Below are 18,021 nucleotides of genomic sequence, written 5' to 3'. Positions count from 1 at the left end.
TAACAGTGAGCAGTTTTAACTTGAAGCTCCCTGTGACCCAACCCTCAGCTTTAGATAATAATTTTCACTGCGAAGGGGTTAGGACTGATAAAAATTAATTAAGCCACTAGGAATGATGACTGGGAGAGACAGTGGTGAGAACATCACAAGTGCTCAGAGGCATCCCAGCTTCGGTAAGGCAGCTCCTACCCCCAGGATGGTCTAAACACGTTTTCACAGCCTGCGTCCTGCAGACCCGTGAGCACACCCAGGTGCCTAAAACCTGCACCCGTCACCTCCCAGCCCCTGCGAGTGCACACACACGCAGGGACGGAGCATGCCACCAGCCCCGTGTACTCCGACTGTTCATTTACGCATGCAACTTCAGCAAATTCCCCGCAAAGTCGGCACAGAAATGTGTGCGGCAGCCTTTCAAAAGCCAGCTCAGTGCAACACCGGTTTCTCTCGCCACTCCTCATTACCACTCTCCAGCAAACCACGGCAAACACAGAACCTTGCTCATCACCCCACGATTGCAACAGCAACTCCTCACCATGCTCTGCATTGATGTGGAACAGCACCAAGCGGTCGGCTGAGTCTCAGTGCTGTCCGTGGTATGTATTCAGGGATTATCCTGTGTCATGCTACTTTTAAGAAGGATTTTGAAGTTGTACAGATTCCCCCATGTTTCCTCCTTTTCAGCTGCCTACAACCTGTGAATGCATTTGGTAAAAAACAGAGAAGAGCCCATAGATACTGAGCTGCCCATAGATACTGAGCTGTCTGAAAAGGCTCTGCTTGAAGGCTTTTTGTTGAAAAGCACCAGCTTATCAAAACTGACAAAGATACAGACATTTTAAGCAAGTCAATGCTATCCCTGGTCAAAGACACAGGGGTACGTCAAGCCTCATTCCCCCCTCAAAGGTCCATGGTTTTCCAGCAACAACCCACTTCTGCAGGTCAGGGAGGCTGTGCCTTCCTCCGTCCCAGCCCCGATCTCCGCAGCACCACTCACGACTTCAGACTGCTTTCTCAAGCTCTCCAGGATGCTTGAGATGGATGGATGGACGGACCAGGAACACTAGCCCAAACCTCCCAAGCCTGTCCTCCACTTCTGGTACAACCAGTGTTTGTGTGTGCAGAAGTAGGTCCCTGCTTGGATTTCAAGCAGGGAATGGCCCTAAAACCAAATCAAAAAGCAAATTCCCCATGGATTTTGCATGGCTGGAAGGTAACTCCCCTTCTAGCCCTGCTGACGGCTCTCACGGAAAGCAGCTGGACTCGAGGTCATCATTTATCACTGCCCACGTGGCATTCAGCCATATACCAACTTCTAAAGAAGACTCACCAAAAAAAAAATAATTACAGGCATCTCTTCATTTCCCCGAATAAAAGCCCTCCAAGATTTCAAGTGAAAAAAGCACGATTCCTCTGCACTGCGCCAGCTGGCTCGAGACCCCTTTCCCAACAGCAAGGCTCTCACCACGCTTGGACATCCCTGGGGGCTGAAGGACAGGCAGCTACACCCCTCAGCAGCCAGGCTGTGCGCGAAGCAGGTCGGTCTGGCAGGCACGCTGCCCCACGGCCGGGCACTCGCACCCTACACGTAGGCACACACACAAGCCAGGCCATCGGCAGGACGCCGGCGACGAACGGCAAGCACAGGACGCAGTTGGCTCTCACCGTGGCCACCAGGAGTACCTTGGTCGGTTGCCTGAACTGGCTGCTTCTGCCGCGGCTGCCAGACCTGGATCCAGACCCACGTCTGGAGCCCGACCCCGGCCGGGATCCTGCGCTCCCACCGCTGCTGTGATCCCACTCTTCCTGGAAACAACAAACAGCCGGCTTTAGTTTAGGGCAACGCTGTCGTGCACCCACAAAAAACACCGAGCTGGCAGAGCTCGAGCCCCCAGGCCACGTGGAGAACCATGCCCATGCCTAATGGCCCTGTTTTGGGGGTTTCTTTGAGCCCTTTAATAGGACTGGATGAAATTTGCTCATACTTACACCTTGCAAAGAGATGGCATTGTGGGAAGCTGAAATAGTGACAAAATTTGGCTCTAGTGCCCTAGTTATCTAGAGTACGCATGAGGAAAAATAATACTTACCTCCTATAGCTTCATGGTGATTAGTTAATGCATATTCAGCAACGCTACATCCTCTAAAACTGCTTATATATCCTTAATCCCCTCACAACCCAAATCAACTCCTCAATTTGCATCCTTTCAATACTTAAAGGGTTCCTTAAAAAGGATGGAGGGGGACTCTTTACTGGGGGGAATGGTTTTAAACTGAAAGAGGGGAGATTTAGATTGGATGTTAGGAGGAAATTCTTCACTCAGAGGGTGGCGAGGCCCTGGCACAGGCTGCCCAGAGAAGCTGTGGCTGCCCCATCCCTGGCAGTGCCCAAGGCCAGGTTGGATGGGGCCTTGGCCAACCTGATCTAGTGGGAGGCATCCCTGCCTATGGAAAGGGGTTGGAACTAGATGATCTTTGAGGTCCCTTCCACCCCAAGCCATTCTATTATGACTCTATGATTTTTTCCCTCTGCTCAGCCCGCAGCCGGAGTCCAGATATCCATACACCCGAAAATACTTGGCGCTCACCAGCCTGATGTCACCTGAAAACACTTAACCAAGTAACTCTTTTTGCCAGTTAAGGGCTTGCCACGTCAAGGGCCTCACGTTCTCCTTTCCTCTCACCGCACTTGTCCTGCTGTCAAACACGGGCGGGTTTCTTGTTCAGTCAGCAACCCCCCGGGGCAAACTGAGTCACCCCGAAACCGGAATGACTGTCCCAACCAGCCAGGCTTCCCCAAACAACGCAGAGGTGCTCGGGGAGAAAGGGCTTTTTGTGTCAGGGTAATTGCTCCTACCGCCGTCCTCAGAGGCTTGCAAAAGACTTTTGAAGTGACCTGCGATGATTAAAACACCCGAAATCACAGAGCAAGCAACATTCGAGCTTTCGGCTTTGAAAACGTGGGAAATGAGAGGGGCAGTCTGTGTTCCCGGTGTGAGAGCCGGCGTTTGGTTCTCAGACACACGCTGGGGTTACGTGAGTGCTGGCACTGCCACCACTACGGCAAGGACAGGGGCACCCTGGCCTTCAGGAGGCAGCAGGACCCACTGCAGCGTAGGACATGGATTTCTCTCCGTAAGTCTGGGTCGCTGATCCCGGAGGATTGACCCAAGGTGAGGGACGGGAGGCAAAATGCACCCCGTTTCTGCACTGCCCCACTGCACCTTCTCCAGCCTCGAACACAGCAAGTCCCCAGCAAGCTCAAACATCTTCTGGTTGCCGCAGCCTACAAGCAGTGCCAACTCTGAAAGACGGGGAGGTCAGCTCGTTTTCAGGCTGCATATAGATGAAAATTGAGAAATTGTGGTTATTCCCACAAAACGTTGCCCTAACAGCAGAAAGCACCTTTCCTCCCCAACGCAATTTGGCAACCCAAATATCCCGACGGCTGAGAAACACCGAGTGACACGAAGCTAAGGGAGTTGTTAAATTGGCATGGAGGTGGGAAAAAAATAATAAAAATCAGCGTGAACTGAGAGACACGGGGAGGTGGCCACTTTGGGAAGCCCTGGGAACGAGCAAGCCTTGCAGGCATCCTGAGAAGTGAGAATAATTCGAATTTGAAACAGGAAAAATACATGCACTGACTGAAAAGGCGTCTGGGAGAGATGACTCCTCACCACCCAGCAGTTCAAAGGCTTAGCTACCAGTTTACTGCATCCTACATACTGAGCATCTTGTTCATCTACATCTGAAAAATGTCTGTGCCAAATGCTGCCATGGGAGCGAGCCAGCATATGCACCCTTCGCTTTAAAGGAAATGTTGAAAATAAGCACTGCCATTTGGTTGTATTTACCCAACTTTTGGTCATGGTTGCCTGCAGACGACCTGAAGCTAGGCAAATGCCAGAAATGTGGCTGGCCACAATAAAACCCCAGTGAGAAACAGGGAGATTGGTGCCACTGTGCACTGACGTCTGAAGGCACCAGACAAACCCGCAGAAATGTAATGAAGCATTTGGGTAAAACCATGGATATTGCTCTTACTGAATGAGTTTGTCTCCTGGCTCTAACCCATGGCCTGGGGCCCTTCCCTGTTCACAATTCCCCATCTTCTGTGCTTTCTGCCCTCCTTTATCCGTCCCTCTTAATATTTACATTTAAAAATAAACTATTTTAAAATAAAATCTGCAACTCCTGGGAAATTTCAAGAACTTTTGCTGAAGACAGTCTGATTGAGTGCAGCCTAAATACGTCATGCTCAAACTCACCGGCACAGCCAAGATCAGGATTTTACCTGACTTTCTGACTAGTTGCCCAAGCTGAACAGCTCTCTGCTGCTACCAAAGCAAAAGCTCCCCCACCAGCACCTCTCCTGGGCATTTCCAGCAGCTTTGTGTTCTCCAATAAAGTCTTGTGCTCTCTGCAGTCCTCTCTGCAGACCTTTCTGTGCGAGCAGCGAAGCTCGTGCCGAGCCTCACAGGTGATGCTGGAGGAGCATTCAGGTAAATTTTTCCTTAAAAACCAACCATGGAGCAGCAAAAACCCTCCACCAGCATCGCCAGGCACAGCAAAACCCTGCTGCGTGGCGAGACGCCGCGGTGTCACCCTCCAGCCAGCGGCACGGCCACCAACCTGTGTCCCATGCATTTTTGTTAAACTAACACAGCAAGGTGCACGAATAAATCTGCCTGATAAAAACCTCAAGAAATTGCTGTAACGGCACAGAGCTCCCTCCCTTGTCTTTGCCTCCTGCCAATCCAATTCTCCCAAATCCAGCCCCACTACTCCTTGCTACGCATCCCCAGAAGACCAAGACTCTCCTCGTCTCTTCCCACACCCCAGAGGCCCCTGAGCTCTTGCTCCCAGCTCTTCCCCCGACCCCAGCTACCTTTCTAGGTCCACACTCACCGCCAGGAGAGGGGACCTCTGCACCAAGCTCTGGGGCCTGGAGGCAAACATCGCCCCTCCACAGCGCGATTCCCAGCGGCTGCTCTCATCCATGTAAATCCCTCTGGCCAAGCTCTGCACCCCCTTGGGAACGGCGAGGCTTCTGCACATCAGCGCTGCCAGACACCCTCCTTCGGAAACTAGCTGTCAAATCTAACATTTACATTTTAATTAGCAATAATCATATGTTTCACTTACACTGCAATTTTCACCTTTGCAGCTCTTTGAGGCATGAACTAATTAATCCCGATCCCTCTGCCAGCTCAAGACTTATATCTTTCTGGTGCTTCAGTGCGAGTTTGAAAATCTCATTTGCAGGAAAAAAAAAAAAAAGGATAGCTTTCCCTGATGAGCAGGCAATAAATGGAAATGCAGAAACCGCCCACGTGGAGATAAGGATGGGCAAAGTTCACTCTGCTGGCAATGCCACGAGCTGTAAGTGGCCTGAAGACAACGGTGCATTCCTGGAGGGATTCCTGGTCCAATTTACACAAAATCCCCCAAATTCGATGCACAACACTCTCAGGCTCAGGTAGGCCAGAGGAAAGGGACTTTTTGTGACACAAGAGCCTCAAGTTCCAGGTCTGAGATGCCACCCAGCAGTTGGGCAGAATTTTGTCACCGGCCTCCAAGTGTTTCAGGCAACATCTCCCTGCTCTTCTAGACCTGTTCTGGAACATCCATTCCAATTTTTCTACAGGAAAAAGAAATATTTATAATAAAAATAACGGTTTTAATAATTTTTAACACAACTTTTAAGAAAAAAAGCTATAAAATATACTGCAAATCTTTTAGTTGGAACGAATTTCCAGCTTCTTTATTCTCAATGTATTGCATAAAGCTATAAAACAAATAACAAACAAAAAAGAACAGAAATTTCACCCTTATGAAAATACCATGCAGAAAAAACAACCACATACAAAAGAACAAGTAGATATACCAACAGAGGTAAGGAAACAATCCAGCTTCCAAGGAATTTGTGCCTTGAGGTGGAGTGTCTCTCGACTGCTTGATGTCTGATAAGGGGGTGCTGGGGGTGGCGGCCACAGAGCCAGACTCCTGCCCTCTGCTGTGCGAGTCCTCTGCAGAACACCTGAGCTGGGAGAACCAAAGACCTAAACAGAGACCTCAGCACAGGCACTTTGGGAGCTCAACCCCCCAAATCCAGGCTCCTAAGCACACCGCAGCTGCTGCCTCTCCCCCAGGAAGCCTTATGCTGGTGAAAAAACAGCGTCCTCTGCTTCATCAGGGTGCCTGCAACCAACAGAGCTTTGAGAAGAAGCTGAGCCTCGGGGCCGAGGTGAGGGACACAGCAGCACCTGTGTTTTGGAGCTCTACCAGTTTCTGGCGGAGCATTTTGAGATGCTGCAAGGATGGGTGAAGCACAGCAGAGAACAACCCCCTGCAGGGACCGGTGCCCACACCTCCGACCACCTCTGTGCCTGCAGGTACCCAGGGATGGGAAGTGTCACATCACGCACTCAACCTCAAACATCTGTTTTTTGAAGCGGGTTAAAGCTGGTGCATAACTGAAACAAAAATCCAGCAGAAAAAACAGCCCCAGATCTGGCCAGCCTCCAACAGAGATGCTGATGGGTGCCTGCAGCAGGATCACTTGTGCCAGCACAAGAAGGTGTCCAAGCATCAGAAAATAGCATTTTGCTCTGCAAGTCTCTAGCATATGATGATGAGCCATGGGGACAGATCCAGCCAGTGCTCTGTACTGCAGCTCTGGTACTGTGTGCTTCTCCATCAGCCACTCTGGCTCTGTCCCCTCATCCCCCAGGTATGTGCCCACCTTCCCTGGTCCTCCCCAGCTATGGTACCTGCTCACTGCTTTGTTGAGGGCACAGCAAGACACTTGGCACAACTCTGGACAGCATCACGAGATGTGTTAGCCAAAGATGTGCTAGATGGATCCTACTGGACAAAATATCCAGCATACAACTTAACAAAACCATCTTACGATGGGTGAGCAATTGGCTGACAGGCAGGGCTCAAAGGGTTGTGGTAAATGGGGCCACATCTGGCTGGCGGACAGTCACTGGTAGGGTCCCTCAAGGCTCCATTTTAGGGCCAGTCCTCTTCAATGTCTTTATAAATGATTTGGATGTAGAACTAGAAGGTGTTCAGAGCAAATTTGCCAACAACACCAAACTTGGAGGAGTTGTGGACCCGGATGAGGGTGGAAAGGCCTTGCAGAGAGATCTGGACAGATTGGAGAGCTGGGCAATCACCAACCGCATGAAGTTTAACAAAGGCAAGTGCCAGGTCCTGCACCTGGGACGAGGCAGCCCTGGCTATACGTACAGACTGGGCGATGAGACGCTGGGGAGCAGCCCCGCAGAGAGGGACCTGGGGGTTGTGGTTGACAGCAAGTTGAATATGAGCCAGCAGTGTGCCCTGGCAGCCAGGAGGGCCAGCCGTATCCTGGGGTGCATCAAGCACGGCATTGCTAGTCGGTCGAGGGAAGTGATTGTCCCACTCTACTCTGCGCTGGTGCGGCCTCACCTCGAGCACTGTGTGCAGTTCTGGGCACCACAGTACAAAAAGGACGTGAAACTGTTGGAGAGTGTCCAGAGGAGGGCGACGAAGATGGTGAAGGGCCTAGAGGGGAAGACATATGAGGAGCGGCTGAGGGCACTGGGCCTGTTCAGCCTGGAGAAGAGGAGGCTGAGGGGGGACCTCATCGCGGTCTACAGCTTCCTCGCGAGGGGGAGTGGAGAGGCAGGTGACCTATTCACTGTAAACACCAGTGATAGGACCTGCGGGAATGGTGTTAAGCTGAGGCAGGGGAAGTTTAGGCCGGACATCAGGAAGAGGTTCTTCACCGAGAGGGTGGTCGCACACTGGAACAGGTTCCCCAGTGAAGTAGTCACTGCACCAAGCCTGTCTGAATTTAAGAAGCGTTTGGACTGTGCACTTAGTCACATGGTCTAAACTTTGGGCAGACCTGTGCGGTGCCAGGAGTTGGACTTGATGATCCTTATGGGTCCCTTCCAACTCGGGATATTCTATGATTCTATGGCTTGTTTACCTGCATGGATGAAAAGGAGATGGAGCACTGGAAGCACTCAGGATGGCACCGAGCACTTCGTGAGGCCACAGAAACCCAGCAGCAAGCCCTGAGCCTTGCAGGAAACAGCTCCCACCATCCCTTCCCTGTGCAGAGGGCACAGACCTGCACAGCACAAGCACCGGGGGAAAGCTGGCTGTCCTCCCCTCCCGCTCTGCCCGTTCGGCACAAACGGTGGCTCAAGGTGATGAGACGTTCTCTGACCCAAGCCACCGATGACACCAGACCTTGACAATGCCTTCCTCCATGCTCTGTAAGCAGCACCAGTTCTTCTAAAGCTGGCAGCAAAGGTGAGAAGCATTTCACTCACAGCCCTTCCGACGCCCAAGGTGGGCACTGAGGAGCAGCCCTAAAGCTACGTGCATCCCACAGACTCCCCTGCTCCTAACTCCTTCCAGTCTGAGACGGCAGCCTAACAGCACGAGTTGCTTCAGAACTTCTCTACATAATTCTACGTTCAGAAAGGCAGAAGATTAGCACTGAGGTGGAAATCCCGTTTCATTTACCACCAGCCAAGGACAGCACGGTGTAGGCAAACACAGACACAGCCCCTTAGTCCCCTCCTGGTGTGAGCTGTGCTCATTGCAGCCCCCTCTGCAATTAACCCCATTTTGCAGAGCACATCTAGCCCGGCCCCAGCCTGCAGGGGGATGCTGATGTCCTGAACTGAACAGCACCGTGGGCCAGATGCTGAACCTTGGGGGTTTCTGGCTTACTCTCCTCCCTTCTTTCTCCACACACCACTGATGCACTGCCATGACACAGATGTTCTAGACAATGAATATCACCCTTAAAGCAGCCATTGAGCTCGTACAGCTGAAAAGCGGAACCAATCTGCCAGGCGAAACACCATAAAATATAGGAAGTGACAGAGCAAAGGTCCATCTAGCCTTGTATCTTGTGTCCACCAGCAGTCAGCTGCAGATGGGAATGGAAAGCGCAGGGACCCAAAGGTCACAGTGACCTCTCCCTCCCATACATTCTGGGTGTATTCATGTCCCAGATGAACATGGATGTTGCAAAACCTGGAGAGCACGGAGAGCATAAATCAAACAATACATGGCTGTTCCTTTTTAGAGGATGCTGCTGACTCACAAGGCGGATCCCAAACACAAGTCCCAGAGAAAGCTACACCTGTACATCAGCTAAACGATTTAATTCCTTTCCCGGCAGCCCTCCTCTCGGACCAGAACCGAGCAGGGCTGTGCTCACTGGACGGAGGGAGTGTCACAGCAGTCACAGACAGAAAGCCATTACGAGACGGGTTTTCTCAGGGCTGCTCTTTGATCATGCGCCGGTCACCTCACTTGGAGATTTAATTTATTTTTCTGCGAGGCAGGGCTACAACAACCTGTTTTTCACTGGCACAGACCCAAAGTCACTCCCTGCCTTTCGCTTTCTCTTCCTCTGTTGGAAGTGAGACAAAGACAACTGCTGTGTCTGTCTGCAGCCGCTCGTCCCAGCAGCTCCTCAGCAGGGCAGCCACAACCAAATCCAGTGGGAAAGCCAAGTTGAAGGCCAAAAACACACCAGAAAATCAAATGTTGGTCCTCACTCTACCTGAGGATGACCGGCATGGAATAGCTAGCCACAATACCAGTCTCCTACCTGCCAAAACTAGGTGACAACATGCACATTTTACTGCCCGTAATACGCAGCATTTGGCACCCTAACAGCCTTTCTAGCCGTGACTTCATGTGGTTGGAAGCCAAGTGCTCATCACCGGAGGGGGCTTTGAGGTTCAGGTGGGCCACACAGAGTGACCTACGGGTTTTAAGGGGATCTCCTCCGATCCCACCCCAGCACAGCAGCCAGACACCTCCCCGTGTGCAGGCAGGTGAGATGTCCTCTGCCTCCAGCCTGAGCTCACACAGCATGAGGCCTGTCCCGGGAGGCCACCAGCACAGCACTCAGCAGCTGAGTCACGGAGACGAGGTCTCACAGGAGATTAGCTTTGATCTCGTGGAGGTGTGCGAACTTCTCAAGCTTTTATTATTAGCAAGGCTTGGGTGCAGATATCTGCAGCCAACAACACGGGCTGCTGCTCGGTGATGACGGGGGACAGGCACCGCAGGGAGGGACAGGCCTTGCCAGGAAGGGGTTTCGGCCTTCCCTCTCCCTCCACCCGGAGAAGTAGGATAAACCCTCATAAGCTCTGTTTTTTGTTAGTGCCCTTTCCGTTTTTGGAGCCTGGGATGGAGCTGCTGCCAGGCCTTTCACGTCCGACATCCCCGCTGGATCCCTCAACGCATACCATACCGGCAGCCTCTCGCTTGATGAATTGCTCTCAGAAATGTATCAACGTTTTTCCTACTTGCCCCACAAGGGGAATGCAAATAGAGTATTTATATAAAATCTTCCCACTAGGTCTTTTTAGGAAAAAAAAAAAAAATCCCAAACGTGAAAAGATTTGAAATGCTTCCATTATCTAAGCCTCCCTCGCTTATAGGGGCAACGCGGAGTGCAGACAGGATCCAACGCACACCGAAGGAGTGGTTCTCACCCCACAGGCTGAAGGACCTCTGGGGGGATCCCCCAGCCCCCAGATGCAGCACGGCTTAGTGTTCACAGCAGGGAACGAGGAGAATTAGGGATGAGCACAATGTAATTATGAGACTGGGCTTTTCTCAGCGTGCCAAGAGTTCCTAAAACGTATGCCACGAGGTCCTGCGTGAGCACATGTTCCACGGTGTGATCCTTTCCTCCTCACAGACTGCCCAGAGAACAAAAAGGACCTGAATTAATGGTTTCAGGGGACATTTTCGCCATTTCTAAGCAACCGCAGGGTGCTGGCCTAGGGGCACTGACCCTGATAGTCTCACAGCTGCTAACAGCAGCTGTCTCAGCGAGGAGTGTGAGAACAGGACACGTGTGGGGTGGTCTTTCCCAGAGATATCAGAGAACCTCAGGGGGAAAAAAAAATAAATTAGGAATATCCTGGACTGCAGGTTGCGTTAGGACACCTTACTATTACCCTTAAACAGGCACATTGCCCACAGAGTGCTCTCAGCCCCTTGTGAACCCACTTGTACAACATCCTGTGGATGCTTATAGACACACACACACAATAAATATGTACAAACGTTTATATAAATACACAGCACACCCATACACTGTTGGGGGAGGGAGGAATCTCCCTTTCATTTGCCTTAACATCGCTAGATACTAGAGACAGCAGCTTCAAAGGCACCAGGTACTTAGGATGCGGAGGGGGATTCCAGGCATCGGCTCCCCTTTAACCTTCGGGAAGCCAATTACTTTTGAAAATATGGCCCTGGATACCCTGCCTTAGCTGAAAGGGAACAAGCTGCTGAATACATTTCCAGGACTAACCTGGATTTCTGAACAAATGCCCTTTCCAATCGCCAGGGTAGAACAGCGCGAGGTACGTCGCGGTCACCGACACATAACACACATTTTCCAGAGTAGCTGAAGCCTCCAGGAATCTCACATCCAAGTATTTTTCAACTAAAACTGGAGCCTATTGCACAACGTGCAATACAAAAATCCCAGCTGGAAATAAAATATGAAAATCGAGAATTCTATTTTCCAAGAAAAACTCTCAAAATCCATAAAAAATAGCAATGAAAAAAAGGTAACAACATCCCTCGGGAAATAATTAGCAAGCTTTTTTCCCTGGCAGGTTGGAAGAGTGAGTGATAATTTACATGCTAGACAAACACCTTATTAAGGTGTTTTTTTTTCTCTCCAACGTTTAAAGCTACCAGTGAGAAATGCACAGCCAGAAAGAGTAATAAACTGAACTGAATTCTCACCAGCAGTGTTTCGCTTGTATATCACTAACAGAAAGAGAAATATTGCCTGGACGGAAGAACAATAGCTTGCAGCTCCTCTTTGGTGCCAAGGAAAATTTGTTACTCGCTGTTAAAGGAAGCCCATCATGGAGGGAGATAATTATTAGCTCTGCTGCAGGCTGGGAGAGAGCCCAAACGCCAGGAAAACAGATCAGGAAGCACAGCTTGGGCATATGCGGATGTTATTTGTATATACAAAACAAGCTCTGCGTCGGAGTGGATCAAAAGGGTTTAATGCCCAGGGGAAAAAAATAAAAATAAAAACAGAGGAGAGAACAAAAGGGAGCAAGGCAGAGGGCAGATGAAGGATGCCCCACTCGTGCCGGCGGAGCGATGCAGCGCACGGGGAGCCCCGCCGGCTCGGGATGCCATCCTCTGATGTTCCTCACGGGGGAAAAACCCAGCCCTGCCGACATCCCCAGCAGCCCCAGGAGGCTTCGAGGCGGCGGCGAGCCTCCCACCTGAATCCCAAGCAGCCAGCCGTGGTGCCACGCGGCGGTGATAGCAGGGAGGGAGCCTCGCCGAGGCTCTGCCGCGGCGCGTTTCGGCAATCAAAGCTGCAAGAAGTCGAATCCCCCATCACGTCTGCCAGCTTCAGAGGCTCGGCTGAAGCGGCGTCTGCGTGCAGCATGCACCTTCCCATGCAGTGAGGTCTTCCTGTCTTGTCTTTGGTACGTGCAGATGTTTGCAGGCAGTAGGATGGCAAGCGGGGCAAGAGCACCGAAGTCTCTCCAAAATGAGATTTCAGATGGGATGAGCTACCTTGCCCTTCCCTTCCTCCTGCCTGCCAGCTCTCCCTGCCCTCTCTCTGCTCTCGTCTTCCTCACCCTCAATGGAAAGGGATTTTTTAGCTTTGTCCCAGTCCCTTGGTGCTTCCCTTGCTGTGGGAGAGGGAACCCAAGAGCCCCAAGGCCAGAGCCCTGTCCTGCAGCTGACGCTGCTGGAGGATCACCCCTAAGATATAAGGATATATTTAGGAGCTGAGAAGGTTGGCCTTATCTCACGGGGTTTTGCACTCCTTGCTTGTTTCGTGCCATGATGTAGATTAAATTCCTGGTTGATACACTTCACTGAGGTACATATGATCGCCAAAACCAACTTACACCCACCCAGCTTCCACTAGGGCTACCAACGCCAACACAACGTGGGCTCTCAGGATTTGGGGGTTTGCTCCTTTTCCCACTTCACCCTCCCAGCGACGTGACCCTCTTCCCTGCACCACCACCCCTGCGTGCAGTGAACGTCCCAGCAGACACATAACCAAGAAACACAGCTCCACAGCACTCCCTTATCTCAGCAACATCTCTGCTTCCTGCTCTATGCAGCTCCTGCATACAGGTGCGATGAGGAGCTCTTCAGAAACAGACGGCACATCCCACTTTCTTTTCTTTATTAACAGAGAAACACGTTTTTGGATGGAGCATCCATCAGCACACTGGGAGGCTGCTCATCTCCCATGGCTTCTGCAGGAGTGGGCTTTTGGAAGCAGACCCGAGGGATGAAGTCTCTCACGGCACACCTACGTCCACCTGCAGCTCCCGAAGGGCAAGAAGCCGAGTGCTCCCCTGGGATGTGTCGGGGAGAAGCCCGCTCCCTGTGCCCCAGGCAGTGCTCCTGGCTGGGAGATGGGTCAGCAGCTCGACACACGCTCCTCTGGTCCCCAGCACCCAAAACCTGGAGCAGCTTTCTACCAGAGCTTGCGGGGGCATTGATAAACAGAGGCTGGGTGGCACACAACCACACACACACACACACACGGGTGCACGAAAGCCAAAGGACGAACGTGCAACCACGTCCCAGCCACAGCATCCCAAAATGCTGCTCCTGAAGTGTGCGAAAGCAGACTCTCCACGCTTGGTTTCCACCAAGCCCACTGTCCTCTAAGCCCTCCCAGAGAAGGAACCACCACAATGCTGAGCTGGCAGCACGGGCAGGCTCAGTGCCCCTCCGGGGACACACAGTAGAAGAAGAGAGGCAATGCCCGGGAAGGAAGAGCTAAACACAGCCCTACCTGATTGTGTTCGTGAGACGACGAGCCCTTCCCTCTGGATGGGGAACAGCTGCCATCAAGCTGCTCACTACAATCCGCCGTCCACTGTAAAAGGGATAGAAAGGCATTGTGTAAAATAATAGCCGGGCAGGGGAAACTGCTGTGTCAGCCCACAGCACGCAGCAAACACCGTCCGGGCCAAGGGCATCACCGCACGCCTGCGGGTAAGCGTGTTTTCAGGAGGGACTGTTGGCAAAGGGCGGCGTGACTCGTGCCCCTGGCAGCCCCAGCCTTCCCTCCGCGGCACCATCTCTTTTTCCAGAGAAACAGGGCTCCCTTTCACAGCGAGGGATGATCTCAAAAGCTTTGGCTGGGAAACGCTCCACCCGCGGATGGCAAACGGGGGAAAGATTCGTGAACAATTGCAGGAAACTCCCGGAGAAGCTGTTGCCACCGAAAGCTGTGAGAGCCATCCCCGCGCACCAGCCGCAGTGCTGCGGGCAGCCGAAGGGCGCTCTGCAAGAAAAACACCCCCTGCTTTTCCCTGCAGGCTCCAAACCCCGGTGGCCTGGGGCCAGCACAGCCTGCCCACCTCAGCTGCACCTTTACAGAGGATGAGGGGGATCAAAAAAGGCGATGTTTTTATTTTTAAATGAGACGGAAAACAGCGCTGCAGGTTCAGCCAAAACATTGCGCCACAGCTGCAGCAATGCATCATTTCAATTTGGGGCCATTTGACACCCACTCCACAAGGAAAAAGACACCTAAAATCATTTTGATCTTCCTGCCACAGCTGAGACCAAACCTTTTTGACCATTCCCATTTCTGAGGTCTTTCATCCTGGGACTGTACCACGTGTGTGGCCTCATCCGATGGAAAATAATATAAAAAAATGGGTTCCATCCAAACAGCAGAAACAGCAACCAACCGAGAGCTTCCTGGCAGGCACGGATGAAGCCACGGAATAGGATGAGGAGTCAAAAAGCCACATAAAGTGATCCCCGTGTTGGAAGGGCCGTGCCAGGCCCTTGGCAGGCTGTTACAACCCACCTCTGCCTCGCACTGCCTCTCTCAGGGGCTGCTCCCCCGACGTGCAGCCCCTGTTGGCACGTCGGAGCCTCCCGCAGGGCTCTCTGGGCACAGGGAGCAGCTATTTGGGATGCGGCACCCGATGCGTCCCCTCTCCGGCACGAGGAAGCATTACTGCAGCCACAAGGAAGCACTCCGGAGAGATTGAGGAACTTGCCCCAAGTTAAAGATTAAGTCGCCGGCAGAGCCTTGCAGTTAAAACAATTTTCTTGGTCTCAGTCCAGCGCCTCAGCCATAAAGCCATCCTTTCTCCTCTAGCTCTCACTGAAAGGGAGCCTGCTGCCTTCAGTCGGGCTGGCAAACCAACGCAGCCCGCGCTGGCTCCTTCGCAGTTACTCCAGCAAGGGGCAGGATACGTGCCTGTTTATGGCTTGCTCTGATAAGGAGCAATCAGGAAGAGAAAAACAGAAATAAACGATTCCAGATCACTTCTTACACAGATCTGGGCTATTGTGCAGGTGGGAAAGCAAACGCCTTTTGGAGACAACAGGTAATTCCTTCTTAGTCCGTCCCTGAAAGCACGGCTCGATAAAAGGAGGTGATACATCTAGAACCTCAGCCTCACTTCTTGTCCCATGCGCAGCCCTGAGTAATGTGAAATACTGCATTTCCCCGGAGAGTCACACAGAAATCCCATTTCCACGTAGGGACCCACAGTCTGAGGTACAACCGCATCTAGCTGCTTAACTTGAGATGCCTTTAAAAGCAGCATAATTAAAAGATTCGGTGTTCAAGTCTTCTGTTACTATTTTTCTTTTAAAACAAAATCTGATTACCTTTCAAGGCAGTATCCCTAGAATTGACATTAAAAAAAAAAAAAAGTAGCTTCTTTCATGCAGGCAGGCCATGGAGAAAAGTCAAAGCCCCACTTCCCACAAACACAAGATGGATTTGGTTGTGGCAGCCAGGGGTCCACATCTTAACGTAAAAACTGTACATGGGCCCTCAGGAGAATTAGCAGCTTTTGTCCCGAGGACGCAGCGGGGGACGCAGGCTCCAGGGCAGAGGTTTGGGCAGACCAAACCCCATTTACCAACCACGCTCCCATCTCACGCTCAGTCCGGGTGATAGCTTTTAAGTGAGTTCCCGATTTCATTTACTTTTTGCTTTACAGGAAAGGGCAAATCAGGATGAGAGTTTTCCTGCTGCTCAGAGTTAAGCCTCTTCTGAATTGCAAAGTGGTTATAAAACTTTGACTATTAATTTGTTTCTAATTCAATAGTGTTTCTCAACTTGACACGTTAAATAAAGCAGCACTTGCCCGTTTGACCTGATGCCCCTCCAAAGCATCACTTCAAAGGCAGCCATTTTCCAGCCTGGGGTTACAAAAAAACGCACCACTGAAGTGCTCGGGATCACTCGATTTTTAAATGTATTTTTCCCCACTTGTAACATCTTTGATCGTCAATTCGCAAAAGACCCCTCTTCAGCAAAACCTGTTCTTTAGGAGGTTCCTTTTGCTGGTGATTTCTTCACGCCAATACGTAATATAATGCAGAAATCACATCCCAGAGCAAGCCCGGCTTGGGAAGAGGTGCCCTGGCCCCCCTGCAGCCGTGGGGCAGAGGGAATCCCGTCAGCCACACGGTGCCGGTGACTGAGAATTGCTGCCCAGTCTTGGGGCAAAGGGCAGGGACTGCGCCCTCCCGCAGGACCCGGCACCCCACCCATGATTAAACACCTCCAGTCCCTTCTGGAAAGCCCTGGCAAGGCTCAGCGGGAATTGCTCTGTTAGTGAAGTGCCCCAAGGAGGGAGCGCCTATCCTGGCTTCAAGCACGTCGTTCTTACCCGGTCCCCAGGCGCAGCACGCACGTGGTTTATAGCCTGCACCCGTTCTTCTGCCACCCTGCAGGGCAGGAGAGCAGCGTGCCCACCATCCCACAGCACGGACCCAGGCTCACTGCAGCCTCACGAACCCAAGGGCACGGAGCAGAGCCCCCCAGCCCCCTGCACGAGCCCCGTGCCATTTGGCCATCCCATCTCCAGCAGCGCTGGCTCCATGACACGGAGGATTTCCCTTGGGACAACAACATCAGTTCAGGAGGTTTAATTTCTCCTCCTGTTGGAGCTAAAAAGCCAATTTTTAAGGTTTAGTTTCTCCTCCTGTTGGAGCTAAAAAGCCGATTTTTAAAGTCGTTTCTTTTTTGCTCCTAATGACACCACCAAACCTCATCTCCCTTACGCGACCGCTCTCGTTGCTGGGTATTTGCACCCCCTGTAGCAGGGCAGTTTGCTTCTCTGACACAGCGCTCACAAAGCAAGCAAACAGGTTCTTGCACCAATTAAAACGTGCAGCAGCGTGACACGCTGTTAGGCGGCACGTGGGGCTTTTGATTGCCTTTAGCACCTCTGTCTCTTCACTAACATCCCCATGCACATGGACAGAAGCAGCACGGGCGCATAGGGATGTGGGAGCGCTTCTCAATGTTTGGATCCCCCCCTGCTGGGTCTCTGCAGCTCTTCCTAAAGCTGGCGGGATTTTTTGGGTGAAGCGGGGTGCTGTTTGGGTCAGACTCCACTCCATGCGTCCGCTCCCAAGGGACAGCGTGGAGGTGCCACCCCAACAGCACCCACCGCTTCCAGACACGTGCGCCCCGCCAGCCCCCGCGTGCAGGGCGGCCTCTCCCCAGCCTCCTTCGCTTGACACAGGAACCCCGGAGAAGCCAAAAAACCTCAAGGCAGACCCCAAGCCCACTTCATGACAAACACAAAACGCAGAGCCGGGGAGTCCTCGCAGCTGGCTGAAGCAGAAAGCTGCCCCAAATCCGCCGTTTCACTGCGTTTCTGCGCTAGGAGAGCTGCTTTGGCATCGCCCAGCCCCGCAGCCCCCCCTCAGCCCGCGCTCCCCACCCACCTGCGAGACGTTGGACTGCGTCTTCTCGCTCTCCCCGTCCCCCTCCGTCTTGTCGGCCAGCAGCCCCTGCACCTGGTACTCCAGCACGTAGCTGTCGATGAAGCGCTCCAGCTCCTCGATCTCCTGCGAGCGGCTGCTCCCTGCCTCCGAGGAGGCCGACGCCACCGACGAGTTTTCCATCACTGCAGCTGGGACAGCGGGAACGGAGGGGGCCTGGGGAGGAAAGAGGGTGGAAACTGAGTCCTCGGC

The 18,021-nt window shown here is 52.3% G+C and overlaps 1 protein-coding gene across 12 annotated transcripts in view; it reads right to left on the bottom strand.

Annotated features, from left to right (window-relative positions):
• The window catches only part of LOC310889060 (CBP80/20-dependent translation initiation factor-like), a 138,963-nt gene that overhangs the window by 91,970 nt on the left and 28,972 nt on the right, over positions 1–18,021 (bottom strand). For 7 of the 12 annotated variants that reach the window (XM_083816044.1, XM_083816045.1, XM_083816046.1 and 4 more), the window contains 3 exons: positions 17,773–17,985; positions 13,850–13,933; positions 1,681–1,803 (listed from right to left, as the gene is read on the bottom strand). In XM_083816044.1, coding sequence (XP_083672170.1) covers positions 1,681–1,803; positions 13,850–13,933; positions 17,773–17,952 — 387 coding nt within the window. In that variant the 5' untranslated portion in view covers positions 17,953–17,985. Of the gene's footprint in view, positions 1–1,680; positions 1,804–13,849; positions 13,934–17,772; positions 17,986–18,021 lie in introns of those variants that run through there. The other 5 variants (XM_083816050.1, XM_083816040.1, XM_083816041.1 and 2 more) reach the window with 3 other exon arrangements.

Source organism: Anser anser, assembly GCF_964211835.1.
Source record: "Anser anser genome assembly, chromosome: Z".
Classification (NCBI taxonomy): Eukaryota; Metazoa; Chordata; class Aves; order Anseriformes; family Anatidae; genus Anser; species Anser anser.
Note: the sequence above shows the minus strand (reverse complement) of the source record. Positions and strands in the feature narration are given on the sequence as shown.